Genomic DNA, 18,071 nt, shown 5'->3' on the forward strand with positions numbered 1-18,071 from the left:
GAAAAAAAATCATTGCTCAAGTTCATAACGAAATCGAAGTCAAGTAACCATCCATCAAAGAAACTCAACAGGATCAACAGAGAAATGTAAACAAGGCTGCTGCACGTCTGAACCATCATCAAATTCAGATTTGCGCACGAGTTCTCAAACGACGAGAAATGCAAGAATTCACAAGAACTCAAGCACAGGAACACAGATAGATGCCCTTACGCCATTACTCATGAGAAGTTCATAGCAAGATCATCAGGAGTCGCCACCATCACGAAACCAAAACAGGACGAACTGAAAGGCAAACCGGGCTGCCTCAGACATCTTCACCACCACCAAAAAACACGTCTCCCTCTCGTTCGCAACCTTCTCCATCGGCATCAACTACTCCACTAAATTACTACTAGTTCTTGCGCGCTGCTACTACTGAACTACGAGATCTGGACTGACCGGGTTCCATCCCCTCCCCTACTCGACCATCACCTGGAACACGTCCTTGCGGTCCTCGACCTTGATCTTGGGCACGGTGACCTTGAGCAACCCATCCTTCATCTCCGCCTTGATCTGGTCCATCTTGAACGCGTCCGAGGAGAGCCCGATGTGGCTGCTGTACCGCGCCGGGCCCTCCTCCTCGTCGTCGTCCTCGGTGCCCTCGCCCTTGATCATCAGGCCGTCCTGGTCCGCCCACACCTTCACGTGCTCCTTCCCCAGCCCCGGCATCGCCACCTTCAGTTGCACCGCGTCGTCGTCCTCCTTCGACACCCACCACCCGCGCCTCGGCGCCGCCGCGTCGTCGTCCTCCATCAGCGCCAGCAGCCGGCCCAGCCTCATCGGCTCGCCGAACCGGTCCAGCACGTCTGCAGAAAACCCCCCAAATCACGCACGCACCCCGCATCAGCACTCGGTTTCCGCGGTCCTCTTCTCGACTAGGTTAAAGCGAACGAGCGGAAAAGGGACGAGAGGCTCGCGGGCGCGGCGTACCTGCAGAGAAGAACATGGGGGTGGAGAAGTCGCGCGCGCGGCGGCGGCGGTCGTAGAAGACGTCCTCGTCGCCGCTGGACTCCTCCTCGTAGTCGTCGTCGCCACGGCGGAACGGCGCGCCCCCGGTGTTGAAGAGGCGGCGGGCGGTGGCGACGGACGCCGGGCGGAGCGCGAGGGCGGCGGCGGGCGCGGCCCCGGAGGAGGACGGCGCGGCGAGGAGGAGCTTCTTGAGGAGGCCGGCCAGCGGAGCCCCCTTGGAGGCCACGGCGAAAGCCATGGAAGCGTCTCTCTCTCCTCTCTCCCTCCCTCTCCCTCCCTTCTTGGATTCTTGCGGTGGGACGAGGTGTGTCAGTGTGTGATGCCTTGACAGCGACGGAAGTGGGTGGGGATGGGGTTTAATGCAGCGCCTGCGCTTTTCGCTTCAGCGGAGAGGATGGCGAACGCCGAGCGGGTTGGAACTTGGACTTGGAAGGCTCCGGAGGATGCTTCTGGACCGGGGGATCATGCTTTGCGATTCGTGCAACAGGGGGAAACAAAATACTTTCCTCTTACTAGTAGTCAGATGCAAAATACTTTAAAGAACAGGGGCGAAACCAAAAAACTCGTACTACCCACGGCCGCGCCTCCCCTCTTCTTTCTCCCTCCTCTGGGAACCCGCGCTCTCCGTCTGCTTTTCCACCGCCGCGCCCTTCTCCTCTCCTCCCCGTTCCGTCCCAACTCCCAAGCCTCCATTCCGTTCCGTCCAAGCCTTGCTCCCGGAATCTCTCCCTCTCGCTGGGTCGTGGGCCCGAGCTCACGCGCACCGCGCCTCCGCGGGCGCGAGCGGCCGCGCCTCACGCTCCCTACAAATACCCCGCCGCCGCCCTCTCTTCCTCTTCTCCTTTCCCATCCTCCAGGGTCCAGGGCTCCAGGCTTCAGCACAAGGCCGCCGCGGGGCCACAGGAGGGACGTGGGCCACCGGAGGGAGCGCGACCTCGCCAAGCCGGAGCCGGGTTGCGCGGCTACGGCCTCGGCGACGAGACCTGCATCGCGCCACCCTGATCTCCTTCCGCCCCAAGGTGAGCGCCTCGCCAGTCGCCTCGCCCTTCCCTCTCGGCCTCTCTGCCTGTTGCTGCTGTGCACGTACACGAACGCCTGCATGACGTTGCGGGCATGCGTCCCTAAACCCCTCTAAACCCTACGACTAACATCCGGTTGTTGCAGTGCCTTAACAGGATTTCATTTTCAGCGTTCAATTTTATGTCCAAATATTAAGAACGTCCATGTCTTCCTTTATCTGATTTTAATCCATTCGGTATTTTATTGTTTCTCTTCATTATTCAATCTAGTGGCCGTTCTTTCCATACGTGTTCTTCTGCTGAAGAAGTTATCCTTGTGTTTTTGCATCGGTTCTCTAGTTAACATCATGAAAATCAGTTCTATTGTAGTTATTTTCAGATTCACTCATCTGATACATGTTTCAGTTTTCACTTGACAGCTTCAGTTAATAGATTCTCAATTCTTAGATCAGATTCAATGTTCATAGTAATGTGACCTCAAAAAAATGTTCATAGTAATGTAATAAATTCAGAATTCAGATTCAGCTATAATTTTGTTATTTTAAGATTCAGTTATCTGAGTAACATCAGTGTCCAATTATCCTCTATTGCTTCCTTTCATTCATCAATGTTTTCTTTGCACATTCAGTCATCTGTATAACATCAGTGTCCAATTATTGCATTATTTCATTTATCAGTGTTTTCCTTTCAGATTCAGTTTTCTGAATAACCTTCTGTGAGTAAATTCCATTTTTCTGCTTGTACTGTCGGAGACGCATTCTTGTTCAGCCTCACTCTCCCTTTCGTTTTCATCAGCCACAATCTTCTCCGTTTCTCTTTTTTTTTTCTGGCATGTGATCAGTGTAGGCTTCTATTCATTCCATTTTACATTTAAGTATTGGCCATTTCAGTGTAGGCATTTGAGGACCTAACGTTCAAAGAAAATTTTACCTCAAGATACAAAGGTTCATTGCTATGTCTGTTTTTTAATTTAGAAATGAAGTTCCATTTTCAGTATTGAATTGTGCTGTCAAGCTCTGAATATCTGATATCTTGACCCCCATGATCGCATTAGGACTTATGTGCCTTAACCCTTAACTCAGTTTGGAGTTTAGGACTTAGGTGCCCTTTTCTTGTTCTTGTGACATATAAGCATATGACCTCGTCTCCATCGGCTGTTGCCTGTTTTAATGTCTTTCCTTGCAGTCGAATTTTTTAAAGTTAGCTGTATCGGAATTCTTTCATATCCATTGTCCCCTTTTTTATACACCTGCAGTGGTAGTTGATTTATTGTTAGAAGGTGCAAATCAGCAAAACTCCTTGTGGCTATTTTTGAAATGCTTGTGTATGTACAGTACTATAATTAGTATTGTTTCTGTCATTGAGCAAAATCCTGCAATATTTTCAAGGAAAAATTATACATGTTTTTGGAGACTATATGACTAAGGAGGTAACTTACTTTTCTTTTTTTCTAATAGAAATGACTTTTTTCTCCAAACTAGTCTATGCGTTTTTCCCTTTTTTTTCCCAGATCATTGATTGAACTAAGCCTGTAATCATTTCTCTGAACACTCTCTTTCAGATTCACTGTCTGTAGCTTTTTAGAGTGTGCTATAACCAGGCCTTTTCATTTCTATGAACAATCATTTGTCTGAGGGTTGTGAGTTCACCAAGTGTTCTGAGTTCTGTCGATTTGTCTGTATGTTTTCATTTGGTTATCCTGTTTATCTTACTTGGGGATCTGATTCATTTGGAATCCCAATGTGATGTTATTTTCAATTATTCTCTCTCTATGGCGAGTCCTGTTCCTATTGGCTAAGGATGTGAATGAAAATCGACACAAGAATCTTCCGAATGATGAGTAGTCAGTCCTTATATATGACGCTTATAACACACATATGCTATCATGTGGCAGCTCTTCGATGGCATCCGAGGCAAGTTTCCCACTGCTGGAGGGACATGATGGGTCGTCGGCAGTCACCCAGCTCCTGAGGAAAGTGGTAAGTTAGGCATAAGTTTTTGATTCATTTGGTCAATCCTTTCGTACATAGTAAACCTGAGCTGTGTTTCATGGATAGGAAATCTGTTTTTGTGATGTGCAGCTCAACCCCAAGCTCTGGGGCAAGGTGGCAGGGTGCCTTGTCCTACTGCTCCTGTCTGTGGGTGTTATTTGCTCCACACTCCTCTTGGCGTCCCCATCCAGTGATTCTGTCTGCGTCAACATGGACGGCCCTAACTTCATCAAGAAGTGCCTCCTACTCATTCCAATCTTCGTGATCGTACCTGTTCTTTGCACGTCAGGCCTTATCAGAGAGGAGATGGGGTCAGAGGCAGGAGCTCTCTTCCTTGTGGAGGCCATCTCCGGGGTGATGCTGATGGAGTGGTTAAGTATTTGTATGTGTGGTGCGTCGGCATGGTGGGTGCTCAGCACTGGAGCTGTGCTGGTTGTAGCTCTCGGGACGTGGGCATACGTGACTCGATCGGCGGCTCTTGTCGAAGCCTGAGGTTGGCTAGTTAGCAGTGCTTTAGAGAGCTTATATCTTCTTCTAGGTACTATCCGGCCGGCATGTGGCTAGGATGTTCTTGGTGGCAGACTTACGAGAGCGGACAACTATGGCGTCCATGACGTGTATACGGTGATGTAAAATGGTAGTCATGTCAGTAACTGGCAACTCCCAACTCTGGCTGTATTTTGACTTCGTGCTACCATTTTGCTTCTGAATACAAGTCAAACCCTTTGGTGAGTGGTGCTGTGTTTCAATTCATTTTGTTTCTGCGGTGATTCAGTGTGGCTGAGTTTTCTGTTTTATCAGTTTTTAAATCTATTCAGTGACGTTGCGAATAGTTTCTTTCTATGATGATCAAGTTATTAGTATTGTCTATTCAGGGTGGCTATCCTTTGTTCAGTGTGGTTGTTACTAGTTCCTTGGTATGGTGATTAGTTTTTTTATCATTTACCCTGTTTGTTGTTCGGTTTCAAAAGCGGCACAAATTTTACTCTATTTACTCTGAAAATCGGATTGTTTTGTGTTCAGTGTTTATCTTCAGCAATTTATTTGATCGATTCAATTGCCAGTTATGTTGGCTGTCTATAGCTGATCCTGGTTTGCTGGCAGTAGTTTCTCCCTTCCATGATCATTACTCCCTTGTGTTGCTGTTAGACGTCGTTCACTACAATGATTGAGTTTATTTACTATGATGCTAGTATTCATGCCGAATTGTTCACTGCAATGACTTAGTGTTGTTAGTGATCTGAATTCTCTGGTTATCAGCTATCATTTTTTTTATTTTTCATAACAGTGTTTCAATTGTCGTGAGTGTAGACATAAATCAAAGAACGTTGTTTCAGACTTTCAGCGTATGCACATTTGTTAATTAGTTACATGAACAGTGTTTTACCACACTGAATATATTTTAGTATTGGGAATATTTGTCCACAATCTCGGTATCCTATATTCCTTAAATCTTAAAATTTTCACTAAATATAGTATTATTCAAGTTCTTGTTATCTGATAATTTTAAACAAAATATAATATTTGGGAGTATCAGAATATGCTATTTTCAGTTCAGTCAGAATCTGTTATTGAGCCTTAGACTTTAGCCATAAGCTATTAGTTATGCTGCGTCCTCTGTTATTCAGTCAGGTTGTGACTGAATAGCTCGCGTCCTCCTTTCTTTTTCTTTTACTAGCAAATATACCTGTACGTTGCTACGGACTAAGATAACATGTATATATTATCACATTGTAAATAATCACGTTATATTATCACATGTATGTATTGTAGTCTTGCTGCTACCATCCCGCATGCTTAAAAATATCAAAAAATAGATATTCAAAAGTTATGAGTTTCAAAATATTGCAGTGGCTTAAATGTAAATGAAAAAATAATTTCAGAGACTAACATGAAAGATTTATATAAATAAGAGGATTGAGAGTAATTTAAGGTTAAAGGGTTTTCTTCAAAGTTTTGAGTTTTGATTATGTCTGGTTTATCTATGGTTTCACATAGGACAAGATTTTTCCTAATTTGTCCTAGTTACTCTTCGATTTTATACAACTTTTGCATGACGAATGAAACCATAGAACCACTAAATTGCTTTTCTGATATAAAGTAAACATTTTATCCTCGGTTCAATTTGACATCTTTTAATTATATTTTAATTTCATCCTTCACCGTAGAATAATGCGACCATTTTCAATTGTTTTACACCATGCAAAACCGATCTAACCATGCACATCATCTTCCCACAAGCTTCCTATTTCTTCCTCTTTGATTCAATCACTGGTAGAGAATTGGCCTTTAGTCCCGGTTGGTAGGGTGCATATCTCTCGGATATCCATCCGGGATAAACCAACCGGGACAAAAGGGGGGATCTTTACTCCCGGGTCTTTTAACCGGGAGTAAAGGTCCCCCTTTAGTCCCGGTTGGTGTCACTAACCGGGACTAAAGGGCCTGCCACGCCAGGCGCGGGACAGACCCTTTAGTCCCGGTTGGTGACACCTGAATGGCGCTTGCATGGCACTGCCGTGACGCCTGAATTTTCATGCATGCATCACGTATACGTAGTACCGCGACCCTTTTAATTTGTTAACCTTGTAGTTGAGATTTTTTTAGAACGAAATCAACTAGTATTTAAACGAATGGGATTTGTAATTATACAATTACTATATATATACACAATCCTTATACACAATTCATATACACAATTCAACTAGCTTAGTACAAATCGATCATAATTAGCGCGTATTATATATACAAATAAATCAAAGTATCTTCCTACAATCTTCCCGTCGTGGTGTTGCTGATCGGAGTGTCTAATTGTCGTCCATCGTAATAAAATTCTCCTTTTGGATTTACCACCTCGTCCATTATGAATCCAATGAGACCTTCACATATTGCCGCTACTCTTTCTTCCTTCAAGAGTCCTTATTGAATATTTAACATCTATAATTTGGAAATTTGTGAATGTTACATGAACAAATACATATAAGGAGCTAGAAAATAATTAACTAGTAATATATTTATTTTACGTACTTTAAAGTTGTGCGGCGTCATCTTCGGTCCCTTGGGTCCCAAAAAACTGTGCATGTGCTCACAGATGTAGTAGCCACATAGATTATTCCCGGGTTTCTGTCTTAAGCACTTCAGTGCGGAAAAAAATAAGTTATGAAATATTTGTGTTATACAATGTAATAAATGTGCAGACTGCATACGTACCGGGAAGTCTGTGTTCCATGTAAGATTTTCTTTGAATGGACCTTTGTGTGTTCTTATGAATTGTTTCCACGCGCTGCGGATTAGAATAATGAATGACATAGTGTAACAGGGATAAAATTTAGGAAATAAATTTTTGCATAGAGATAAAGGTCCAGAATTATTACAAGCCTAGCATGTCTTGCAATTCTTGGTAGTCCACCGGATCTTTCCTTAACGAATCAAAGACAATGACATGGCTTCTTTCAGGCTCAATTATAATAAGGATCCAGTGGAAGCTGCGTGCGTAAAATGTTCATGCATATTAGAGCTAACTAACATGTAGAGATAAGGAAAAAGACATCGAAAGTAGACGGTATACACACACTTACTTGAAGTTGTATGGAAGTAGTATGAAATCCTTGAATGTTTGTTTGTATAGGAAATTGTATATTTCCGCAAAGGTTTTTTCCGGCGCTAATTGTATCTGTTGTTGGTTAACTACAGATGGATCCATGAAGCCTATATGTAGGTACGCATCTCGGCGGCATGTCTGAATTAGCATCCTACATGAAATGGAAGATGAAGTTAGTACGGTGACGCACGCCAAAATTTACATGTAGAGATAAACGGACACTTACAGAATCCAAGTGCTGATCAGAGAGACGTCCAGGGTATCATGATGGTACACTTTGTATATATCCTTAAAGTCTAGCCATAGCACTTTCTCCCCTTCACCGTGAAAATCTATCGGTTTTACCTTCATGCCGATCATCTCCCTCGAGTCGGCGGATGCCATCATGTACCATTGATGGAATTCGTACATCTTTGTTGATAGCTTCCGTACCAATGAAGGCTTTACTAGAGGTTTGCCTAACTCATAAGGCCACTTCGGCTCAGGGGGCGGTGCAGTTGGCGTCTCAACTTGCCCTATGCATTCATCAAGTCCCAGACCTGTTTCTTCCATGAACTTCAATACATTTGCTTGTTGATCCAAGGGCATTGCTTTTACCCGTTGAGCATCTTTTTTTGATAAATGGCTGAGGTCGGGGACTGGACCGCTGGAGGATGATTTTCCTTTCCTTTTATCCTTTTCATCAGCCTTTACTAGAGCCCGTTCATAGTTTGACAAGAGTGGTATCCTTTTCTTGGCTCCTTCTTCCATCCTGATAAAAAAGTTTAAATCTCGTCGACTTACTGGCGGTGGCTCCATCTCCCTTGCCTTTTTTAATTCGGCTTGTTTCTTGAACCACTCACTGGCCTCTCGTTGGATTTCTGCCCACTGTTCTTCATGAGACATTGCCTCCCAGTGTTCCTTACGAGTCACTTCAGGGTCCTTTGTTTTCTTCTTTCTCTGTCTTTGCTTGGGAGGCGGTGCTCGTGACTTCTTTAGTGGTGCTGCAGGTTCCTTCAAGGGGGCCGCTCTTGGTGCCGGCGACGGTGATCGGGGAGGGGTGTTGTTATTGTCGTCGTCGCTCCAAGCACCAGGATGTGGTGGAGATGGAGACCTTGATATAGATGGAAGGGACGGTCCTGGAGCAGGAGATGCCGGTCTCGAGGTATGAGGAGAAGGTCGCTGCTGGGGATCTACGGGGAGCGGTCTTGAGGTCTGAGGAGATGGCTCCGTGCTGGGAATAATGATGTAGCGTTTATTCCATAGAATGATCCCATGAAGCGCATTTGCCAATGTCTTTTCCCCGTCGCCTCCCGGGAAGTCGAGCTCTAGACCTTCATACTGGGGATCAACTATTTGCTCGACGCATACGCTGGCGTAGCCTGTTGGAATGTCCATGCCATGACTGCTCTGCCCTGCCAGGGTTGCTAACGCACTCCCGTACGCTACCTGTACATATAGCAGAAGTAAACAATTTGAACTCCGATCTCGAGGCCAGGATCAATTGACAAGATTGGATAAATATTATGTATAAGTATACCTTAATAGTGAGGTTGCCGACCGGTGCATGCAACTCACATGAGGTCCGTTGCGTGATGGCATCCACGGGGAACCGTTGCTCCTCCACGGGTAACCTGGGCGTCTGCGCATCGGGGACCCCTGTAGAAGCACAACTGCTCCTGAGGCGTTGAGAAGGGCTGTCGGTGTTAGGATTCGGCAGTGCTCCAGATTGGGCCAACTCCGCAACTGCGTCGGCCACCCGCCGATTGATTTCATCCATCATTCTTTGTTCTAGCATCTGCCGCCAGCTCTCCTCGATCTGTTCCTTTCTTCGCTTCCGGCTTCTGTAAGAGGCGCTGTCGCCTCGGAAAGCGAACTTCCACGGAACCACCCCGAACCCTCGGCAACGTCCTGGGTGCTTTGGATTACCGAGGGCCAATGTGAGCTCATCATTTTCTCGGTCCACCTTCAACCTCCCAGTCTTGGAATCTTCAATGTTCTTCATGAGATGTTCGGCCTTCTCATGTATTGTGTCATTGAAAATCAACGTCCCATCCTCTTGGCTTAGGGAGCCTCCATGAGCGTAATACCAATTTTTTGATCGTTCGGGCCATTCAATAGTTGCAGGTACGATTCCCCGTTCGATCAGATCTTGTTCCATCTTCCTCCACTTGGGAATTGCTGAGCCATACCCACCTCGCCCCAAATGATGGTGGTAGCCCTTTTGACTAGCATTTGCTATGTTGGTCGTGATCTTTTTCACACCTTCTTCACTCCTCTTGTATTCAACAAATGCATCCCAGTGGTCCCTCAACTTTGGCCACGCGTTGAAGTCTGGAGTTTTGCCCTTCTTGATGTAGTGGGTATCCAGCATCTTCTTGAATGTCTGGAATTGAGTAGCCATCTTCTTAAGCGTCCACACTTTGACATCCTTCTCACTATATCCTTCGGGGAATGTGAAATGTCTCTTCACGTCTTCCCACAGCATATTCTTTTCTGTCTCTGGAAGGGCGTACGGATTAGTGCTTCTGCCCTTCCATTCTCTGATGCTGATAGGCACGTTGTCCCAGACGATTGCCCCGATTTGACTCACGCACTTCTTTGCTACTTTCTCGGGAGCAACCGGCCTGCCCTCTTCTGTAACTTCGGTGATGACAAGCCTCCCTTCCATCACCTTTGTACGACCTCGGGTCTTCTGCCCTTGTGTCGATCCGGAGGGCTAACAGTTCAAGATTCGTTAATTAGTACGTAGTAGTAACGGTGGCGTGAAACAATACAAGAATGGTTGTATATACCTCGCCGGAACCTTCCGCCACGGCAAGTTGTTGCTGCGGCTGTTGCTCTTCATTCCCATCGGCGGACATGTTGAGGAACATGTCCGCCTGGGTGCCCTCTTCATCCGTGTATGATAGTGGAACGTTGTCGCCACTACCATCACCAGCGATTATCTGCTCCATGATATACCTTGCGGTCTCATCGTCTACCATTTCAACTATTGATGGAAACATACATGGAATCATACATGACAGTCATAGAAATCGTCTTACTACGAATTTCTACGAATTTTGACGAATTTCTACGAATTTGTAACAATATCCACGTGCGGTGCCTAGGTTGTGACGGCGGCGATCAGGGCGGCGGAGGCGGGACGGCGGCGGTCAGGGCGGCGGTACGGCGGAGGCGGGGACGGTTCACCGGAACCACGGGCGGTGACGGGACGGCGGAGGCAATGACGGTACGGCGGAGGCGGGGACGGTTCACCGGAACTAGGTTGTGACGGGTGGCGGGACGGCGGCGATCACGGCGGCGGGACGGCGGATTCCACGACGGTGCATCCTACGAATTTCTAACTTCATTTTCTCTGTATCAACTCTAACTTAACAAACTAACTAGAAATCTAACTTAACAAACTAACTAGAAATCTAAAAATCTAACTTAACAAAATTAGAAATCTAAAAATCTAACTTAACAAAATTAGAAATGTCTTATCGGACACACCATTTTTTGCCTTCCATTGCACAAATTCTAGTGTCGTACCTAGTTTTTTATGGCCCTGCTGGTAACCTGGGTACAACAATTTTTGGTGATCATCTATCATGCGCTGCAACTTTGCTGCTTCCTTCTCAGTTTCGCAATCTCTGTATACATCTCGTATCACCTGACCAAGGTCATCAGTAGGGTCATTTTCTGCAAACTCATCTTCATCAGCCTCGCCCATTGTAGTACCTGCAAAAGCTTGGCCTGCAACCCAGTCCGGAATGGTGTCATCTTCCTCCTCCTCCTCGCCATCTTCCATTACAACCCTTAGTTCACCGTGCTTGGTCTAAACCAAATAGTTAGGCATGAAACCGTATTTAAACAAGTGGCTGTGAATAGTCCCCAGGAATCCTTTGAATACTCCTTCCTGTTATTGCATTGGAAGCATGGACAACATACGAATCCATTCTCTGGCTTGTTCGCTTTTGCCACTTCGAGAAAATAATGCAAGCCATCAATAAACGCCTTGCTCCGCCTGTCTGCATTATATATCCATTGCCAGTCCATCTGCATCGTATTACGCATGAAAATGGATTACACTTGACAATGGATTACGCGTGAAAATCGATTAAAGATCCAAACAACATGGTACAATACAACAACATGAAGAAGAAAGTAGGTGAAGCTCAGCTCTCTATCAATGTGCTGGACTGGCTCGGGCTGGAGGAAGAAGAAAGTCTCTGTCTCGGGATATAGTGGGGGATGAGTTTTTATCCCGGTTAAAAACTCCAACCGAGACAAAAGGGAACACCTTTTGTCCCATCCAACCGGGATAAAAGGGTTCACCAACCGGGATAAAAGGGTCCCGCCACCGACGCCCCCCAGCTAGCCGTTGCAACCGGGACTAAAGGGGGGCCTTTAGTCCCGGTTGCAATTACCAACCGGGAGTAATGCTCCCCTCCAATTTTCCCTACCCGGCGCACCCCCTTTTGTCCCGGGCCAACTTTAAACCAGGACAAAAGGAGTCGGATCGAAAGCCAATTCTCTACTGGTGAATGATCAATAGTTTTGGGCTAATACTTTATTTTTTTAATATAAACTATCCATCCATCCTTATCTTTTTCACGGATGAGCACGTTCTGTACTACGCTTGCAGCCAGTCCCGTGCGTCTGTGCCTGCTTCCAAGCTTTGCTCGGCCAACTCCACCAGAGTTATCCTGTGCTCGGCCACGGTGGTGGCACCAAGCTCTCCATTGGCCAAGACTTCGAATCGCAGATAGGGAAAGGAGCGCCGGTAGTGACGGTGATGCAAATGTGCTTTGCCCTCATGGATGCTGATAGCGGTGGGCCTTTGCCGGCGTCAGCCGACCCAAACCTCACGCCCAACCACACCGACCCCAAGTGCATGCCTCTCCTTCGTGCTGTTTCAACGCCAGCCATCGGTCCTTTCTCCTATCTTTTGGAGCAGCGCCGGAGTGCTTCGAGCGGCGAGACGCCGGGCAGCAAGTTCTTGGGGCCGGCACACCTCGCGGCCTACGGAGCTCTCGTTGATGGTGGAGCGAGAAAGACAGCATCTTCGAGCGTGTGCGGGTGGTTGCTGCGACATTCTGACATGAGCCCCCACGGATGAGCATGGAGGCGGCGCCCGCGACGAGCCACGAGGAGAGGTGGGGCATTCTTTTGGGCAGCGATGCCGTCAACATTAGTTTTTTTTTCCTCGACATTGACTTATATGGGCGCTGCTAGCGTCGGGACGTCCGATGGGAAATTCCCATCGGACAGTCCATCGCAACACCAGAAACTGAGTCTGCAATATAAAGATAAACTTTTTGCAATGTCAAAAAAATACATGCCAAATATAGCTCTTAGACATCCAATATTTGAAGATCCGGGGGAAAACAAATTCCTGTAACATTTTGATATGTTTCACGTAACATCTGATCTGAATCTCTTCAAAGGATCACAACTTTGCAAAATTGACCATTAAATATCGGAGAGCATCTCATGCAACATCAAAAAAGAGCTAACGTAACAAAAAAATTCTCATATTGTGACATCAAAGGAAAAGGTTTGAAAAATCCAAAATCACATGTTGCAACATACAAAATGGTATAGTGTAACACCTAGAAATAACATATCGCAACAGCATATTTCACGCACCAGGTCATGCCGTCGTTGCCATCCTGTTACTCCAATCAACACAATCAGATCTGACTCCACTTCCGACGAGAGCACTCCCTATGTGTTGCACATCTAGATGAGGGAGACGAGGTCGCGAGCTCGCCGAGCACCGCCTTCTCGTCGTGTCGCGGCAGATGAGCTCGCCGCGCGCCACCCTATCGCTCGTCGTGTTGCAGTGGTCGAGCTTACCGTGCGCCATCCTTTCGCGGCATCGTCCTTCTCGAGGGCTCGGCCGCATATGCTCGAGCTCGCAACGACGCCCCACACTGCTGCGCTCATGCATGTTTAAGCTCATCGCGTGCATCGCTAGTGCCGCTGGAACTCGAGGTGGACGATAAGTTGAGAAAATGGAGAGGGAAGAGGCTGAGTAGATGATAGGAGAAGACGCAGCGGTTCCTTGGGAGAAGAGATTGATATTTTCATATGGATCAGAACGTTTCACGTATGATTGGGAGGATGGGCAGCAGCTCACGCGTGATAAGTGTTACGTCCGATTTTTTTATCAGACATCGGTCGGACGTAAGAGCTGCGCTTTTATATTACAACCAATTAGAATTAGAATATGATTCCAATTTCATGTACCATCACACACGAACGGGAATAACGCCGGGACTCTACGGCGACGGTCGAAACGAAAATTAACGGCAGACCGCGTGAAGGATTTCTTCCGTATAGTCGAACAGCCCGATACCGAATAGAAACCTGAAAACACTCCCGTCCGGCGGGCCGTCCCATAAAAACAAAGACGCTGCCCCGGCCCCGGCCCGTGCTCGATAACTTTTTCTCGTCCTGCTTTCCCGTGAAACCTAGGGCCCTTGCGCCGCCGCCGCGGCGAAGCGCCGAAATCTCTCCTCGTCAGATCGTTCTTTCTCGCCGCGATGTCGTCTATGTCGAGGGTGAGTTCCGATGCTTTCGTGGATCTCGAGAAAGGCGCCACCGGGGCGAAGGCGAGTTCTGATGCTTCCGTGGATCTCGAGAAAGGCGCCACCGGGGTGAAGGCGGCGGCGACGGCGACAGAGGAGGAGGAGCAGCTGGCTGTGGTGGACCGTCCTGCGATGGACCCTCGCCTGGCAATGTGTATCAAGGTTACGCTGGTGAGGGCTTTTCTCCCGCCTTCCCTTATAGGTCTATATCTTATTTCCTAACTCGGCACTGCAAGCTTGCTCAAAATTTCTGATGCTGCTGGATTCATTATAGGTCTAGAACAGTTTAGAACTAACGGATTCTCGCATCCGAAAATGATCGAACATCACTAAAACCAACTTCCTCTTTTCAATTTCAATTTCTCTCTAACAGTTATCCACTTGCTAGTTACTACTAGTATGTGTTGCTAAATTACTTGTATTGGGTATAGTTATGAACTTATGATTGATGCAATCTAATTTCTGAAAGTTAAGTAATACTACTCTTTAGTTGATGATTGAGCTGGTATAAACTCAACTTCCCAGTGAACTAATAAATCATTGCGGTGGATTGTTGAACATCAGACACTGCTACCCAAAGGAAAGAAACATAGAATGTGTGGAGAAGCCTCTGCCACTAATATTCTCATCTCTGTGCTTGATATATATAGATTATTTGTGCTGTTTTCAACAACAATCCCACACTGTGTTTGTGACAACTGACAAGAGCATTCCAATAGCTTCAGGAACTAATCTTTTGCTCTCCCTGCTTGTCTCTCCATTGTAGGATGTGTGGGCCGTGCTGTACGTGTTCTATTACATTGGCATGACCACTTTCATGGTGAGGCATGACAAGTGGGATTCATGGCCGGCTGTTCTTATCCAGTCGACAGTCTTGATATGGGCAATCTGGATGGCACCCAAGATGAAGTATGACACGAAGCCTACACGAGGAAGCGATGGCAGCGATCTTAGTACCGGACTAATAGCATATAAGAAATAAGCTAATGAGTGAGTTGAAGTGAATAAGGGGCACCGTTTAGTTAATATTTGATATGTGGTGCCCTGGTAGAGGTATTGGACTGGTAGCATGCATGGTGCCTGCTTTTAATCTATAGCTGTTGAGCTTTGGTACATCCTTTTGATAAATGGAGCATGCACCAGATGGATGTGAATTTCATTTTGAGTGAATACAACTTATATTGAGTGGGTAGCTTAATGCCCCTGACCTCTAAATGTTTATTTCTTGTGTAATAACTTAATGCTCCTGACCTCTAATTGGTGTAACTTAATGCCCCTGACCTCTTGGTCCAGTGTTGTTCATAGATGCTCAAAATGAATATGGAGTGTGTAACTTAATGCCCATGACCTCTTGGATCAGAGTAACTTAACGCATGGGCAACAGTTGTTGGCTTATATCTGGAACTTATATGATAGTGTCTTCAATCTTTACTGTAATAAAATTGACACAGATCTGAAAAATATTGTTGGCAATATTTCTGATACCTTACTAACCAATTTCAATACATCATTGGCAGAACTTACGTATCAATTGGACTCAAGTCTGAAATTGTAAAATAATGTGAAAACGGCTACTTGGGACAATAATCTCTAGGTTAACCTCCTTGCCCGTTAAACAATATCAACAGACCACTCTGACAGATATACAAGAATGAAAAAAAAAACCTTCTCACCACCGGATATATTGACAATATTTTTCCAGCTTTTCTTGGGAAGCCTCACTGAAAATAACACCTGATGATGAAAATGGGTTCAAGGAATCAACAAGTTCCAGTTCGGCATCACCTTGAGCCTTCAAGAAGTAATTATCTGAAATCAAAAGGAGTTGGAGTTATTTTGCTATTTTGAAACCATATTGTTATTTTAAAAATCATTTCAACAAGTGCAACACACCCATAAGATAAAATCAATACAGCTATCACAGCCTTGTTGAAATTGTTTGCTAAAGTCACCAGGCTCTCTTATCCTTTCCCATTTGATGTTTGATCCCTGCACTTTTCCTTTGATCACCGCGTTGTAGATTGGTTTTGCTAAGCATTATTTTTTCAGACATGACAAATGAGGAGATTTAATTATTTTCCTTTGTTATGATCCCATTCTTTTCCCACCTCATCCCTCAATATTAAAAAGCAATGAAACAGGTCGTGCGGTTAAAAGATTTAATTGAAAAGGGTTAAGCAAGGATAAATCTCATTGTCTTTGCCTTCATGGTTTGTGCGCATAAAGTAAAACAGAGGTGCTACACTATAGGATGCTATATGTATTCAGTACCTGGTACATCCCCTTCAGTTTCAAAGATATTATGTTGAATCTAGTATGAACTCATCTATCATGAAGTAATATATTATGTATTCCAGATTCGAGGTCAAGTCTTTAAGATGAGCTTCCAACAACGCCACTACCTCCATTGCCCTTTTCATGTCACACGGGCCATTGAGTTGCTCATCACCAAGAGTCATAAAAGTTTCTCAGGATCAAATGATCAATAGCATCCTTTTGGATCCTGAAAAGGCAAAAATTACAAGAAACTACAGAAAACATACAAGTCACAAAAGTTACAGAAAACAATAGCATTTATACACACTGGTCCATGTGTTTGGCAAGGTTATCTGAATGTCATCAAGCCTTTTCTTGAATGCTTTCACCTTCATTTCCCATTCCTTGGAAAGCTTTTTTGTATGTTGCAATTCGTGCTCAGCATCAACCTGTTTTATGGCCAAACAGATAAGGTTGTAAACAATACAGTAGAACTAATTAAGGCCCTAATATTTGACAAGGTGTAAAACACATACCTCAAGGCTCTCAGTTCATCCAGTGCTTTCTCTGGTTCGGTGTATTCTTCCATGGTTTTGTCGAGCTCATCCTTATGGCTGTCTATCATCTAAAAGACAAAAAGTGCAAACACAATCAGGGCAATGCCAACCGATAAAGTTCAAATGCAATGGAGCAAAAACTGGAAAATCGTATATCTAATTAATGACTCAGAAACAAATTAAAAGGCTTAGTAGATTTGTTTCTGGAACTGTTGCGGTGTCAATGTCACGCAGAATTCTCATTGTTCAATGACAAGGTAAGCCAAGGTTTGAATGGCAAAAATAATTAGGAATTGAACTGGCAGTCAGGTAGCCAGATAGCTTAACAATAGGCAAAGCACATTGACTTGACAAATTGCAACGGTCTTGTTTCCAATTAGAAAAAAAAATGGTGCAGGGTAAAAAGAAGGGGGTGGGGGTATAAAGGTATACTTTTTGTTCCATCAACTATTTCTCAGCAGATGCAACAACTAACCTTCCTGTATGCTCAATAATTTGATTTTCCCATGGTTCAAGTTCAGTTCTTAATTGAGTAAGTTCATGGCTCAGCGCTGATCTCAGTTTCTTCTGTAATTACAAAAAAGGAAAAGTATGGTTAATGGTTATCAGACATAATAATTCAATGAGCAGGGACAACATCACAACAAAGACTAACTTCAACTCGAGCTGTGGAGTCAGATTGGATGATTCCTCCAACCCTTTTGTTGATTCATCACATTTTGACGTATGTATTAATTACAACTGAAACCATTTAAATATTACCTTTTCAGCATTGTCCTTCAGCTTCTCGATCTTCAGCTTAAGATGCTTTAAATCTTCGCTATATTTTACATATTTACTCTAAGATTATTGAACTGATCCTTGCAGTCTTCATGATAGCTTGTTAGCTCTTTTTATGATTCCCCCCCCCCCCCCCCCCCCCCCCCTCTTTTAGGGTACTCTGGTACCCCTTTATGCTGTTGTCCTGTACAGTTTCTTCTATTTTTTTTTAATATATCATTTCACAGTGGGGACCTCCCCCGCTGTACATTTTCAAAAAAAAAGATATAAAATGAACACATAAGAATAGAGGCACCTCCTGG

At 45.1% G+C, this 18,071-nt stretch overlaps 1 protein-coding gene and 2 long non-coding RNA genes across 3 annotated transcripts; 2 read left to right on the forward strand and 1 right to left on the reverse strand.

Moving 5' to 3' along the window:
* Positions 1-87: 87 nt before the first annotated feature.
* LOC117853120 (24.1 kDa heat shock protein, mitochondrial) lies at positions 88-1,342 on the reverse strand. The gene is made up of 2 exons (XM_034735487.2): positions 970-1,342; positions 88-845 (listed from the first exon to the last, which is right to left on the reverse strand). Exons 1-2 carry the CDS (start codon positions 1,244-1,246, stop codon positions 457-459), a joined length of 666 nt encoding a protein of 221 aa, XP_034591378.1. The 5' UTR covers positions 1,247-1,342; the 3' UTR covers positions 88-456.
* Positions 1,343-1,426: 84 nt separating this feature from the next.
* On the forward strand, positions 1,427-4,779 carry LOC117852035 (uncharacterized). The gene is made up of 3 exons (XR_011898001.1): positions 1,427-2,027; positions 3,922-4,006; positions 4,109-4,779. It is a non-coding gene; the product is annotated as an uncharacterized lncRNA (long non-coding RNA).
* Positions 4,780-13,981: 9,202 nt separating this feature from the next.
* On the forward strand, positions 13,982-15,433 carry LOC117851693 (uncharacterized). Its single transcript, XR_011897934.1, has 2 exons — positions 13,982-14,347; positions 14,943-15,433. It is a non-coding gene; the product is annotated as an uncharacterized lncRNA (long non-coding RNA).
* Positions 15,434-18,071: the final 2,638 nt, after the last annotated feature.

Source organism: Setaria viridis, chromosome 4 (genome assembly GCF_005286985.2).
Source record: "Setaria viridis chromosome 4, Setaria_viridis_v4.0, whole genome shotgun sequence".
In the NCBI taxonomy this organism is placed as follows: Eukaryota; Viridiplantae; Streptophyta; class Magnoliopsida; order Poales; family Poaceae; genus Setaria; species Setaria viridis.

Coding starts and splice junctions, on each gene's coding strand:
- LOC117853120 (XM_034735487.2), bottom strand. CDS start 1,246: ATGGCTTTCGCCGTGGCCTCCAAGGGGGCTCCGCTGGCCGGCCTCCTC. Junction 846..969: donor CCCCATGTTCTTCTCTGCAG/GTACGCCGCGCC, acceptor GGTTTTCTGCAG/ACGTGCTGGACCGGTTCGGC.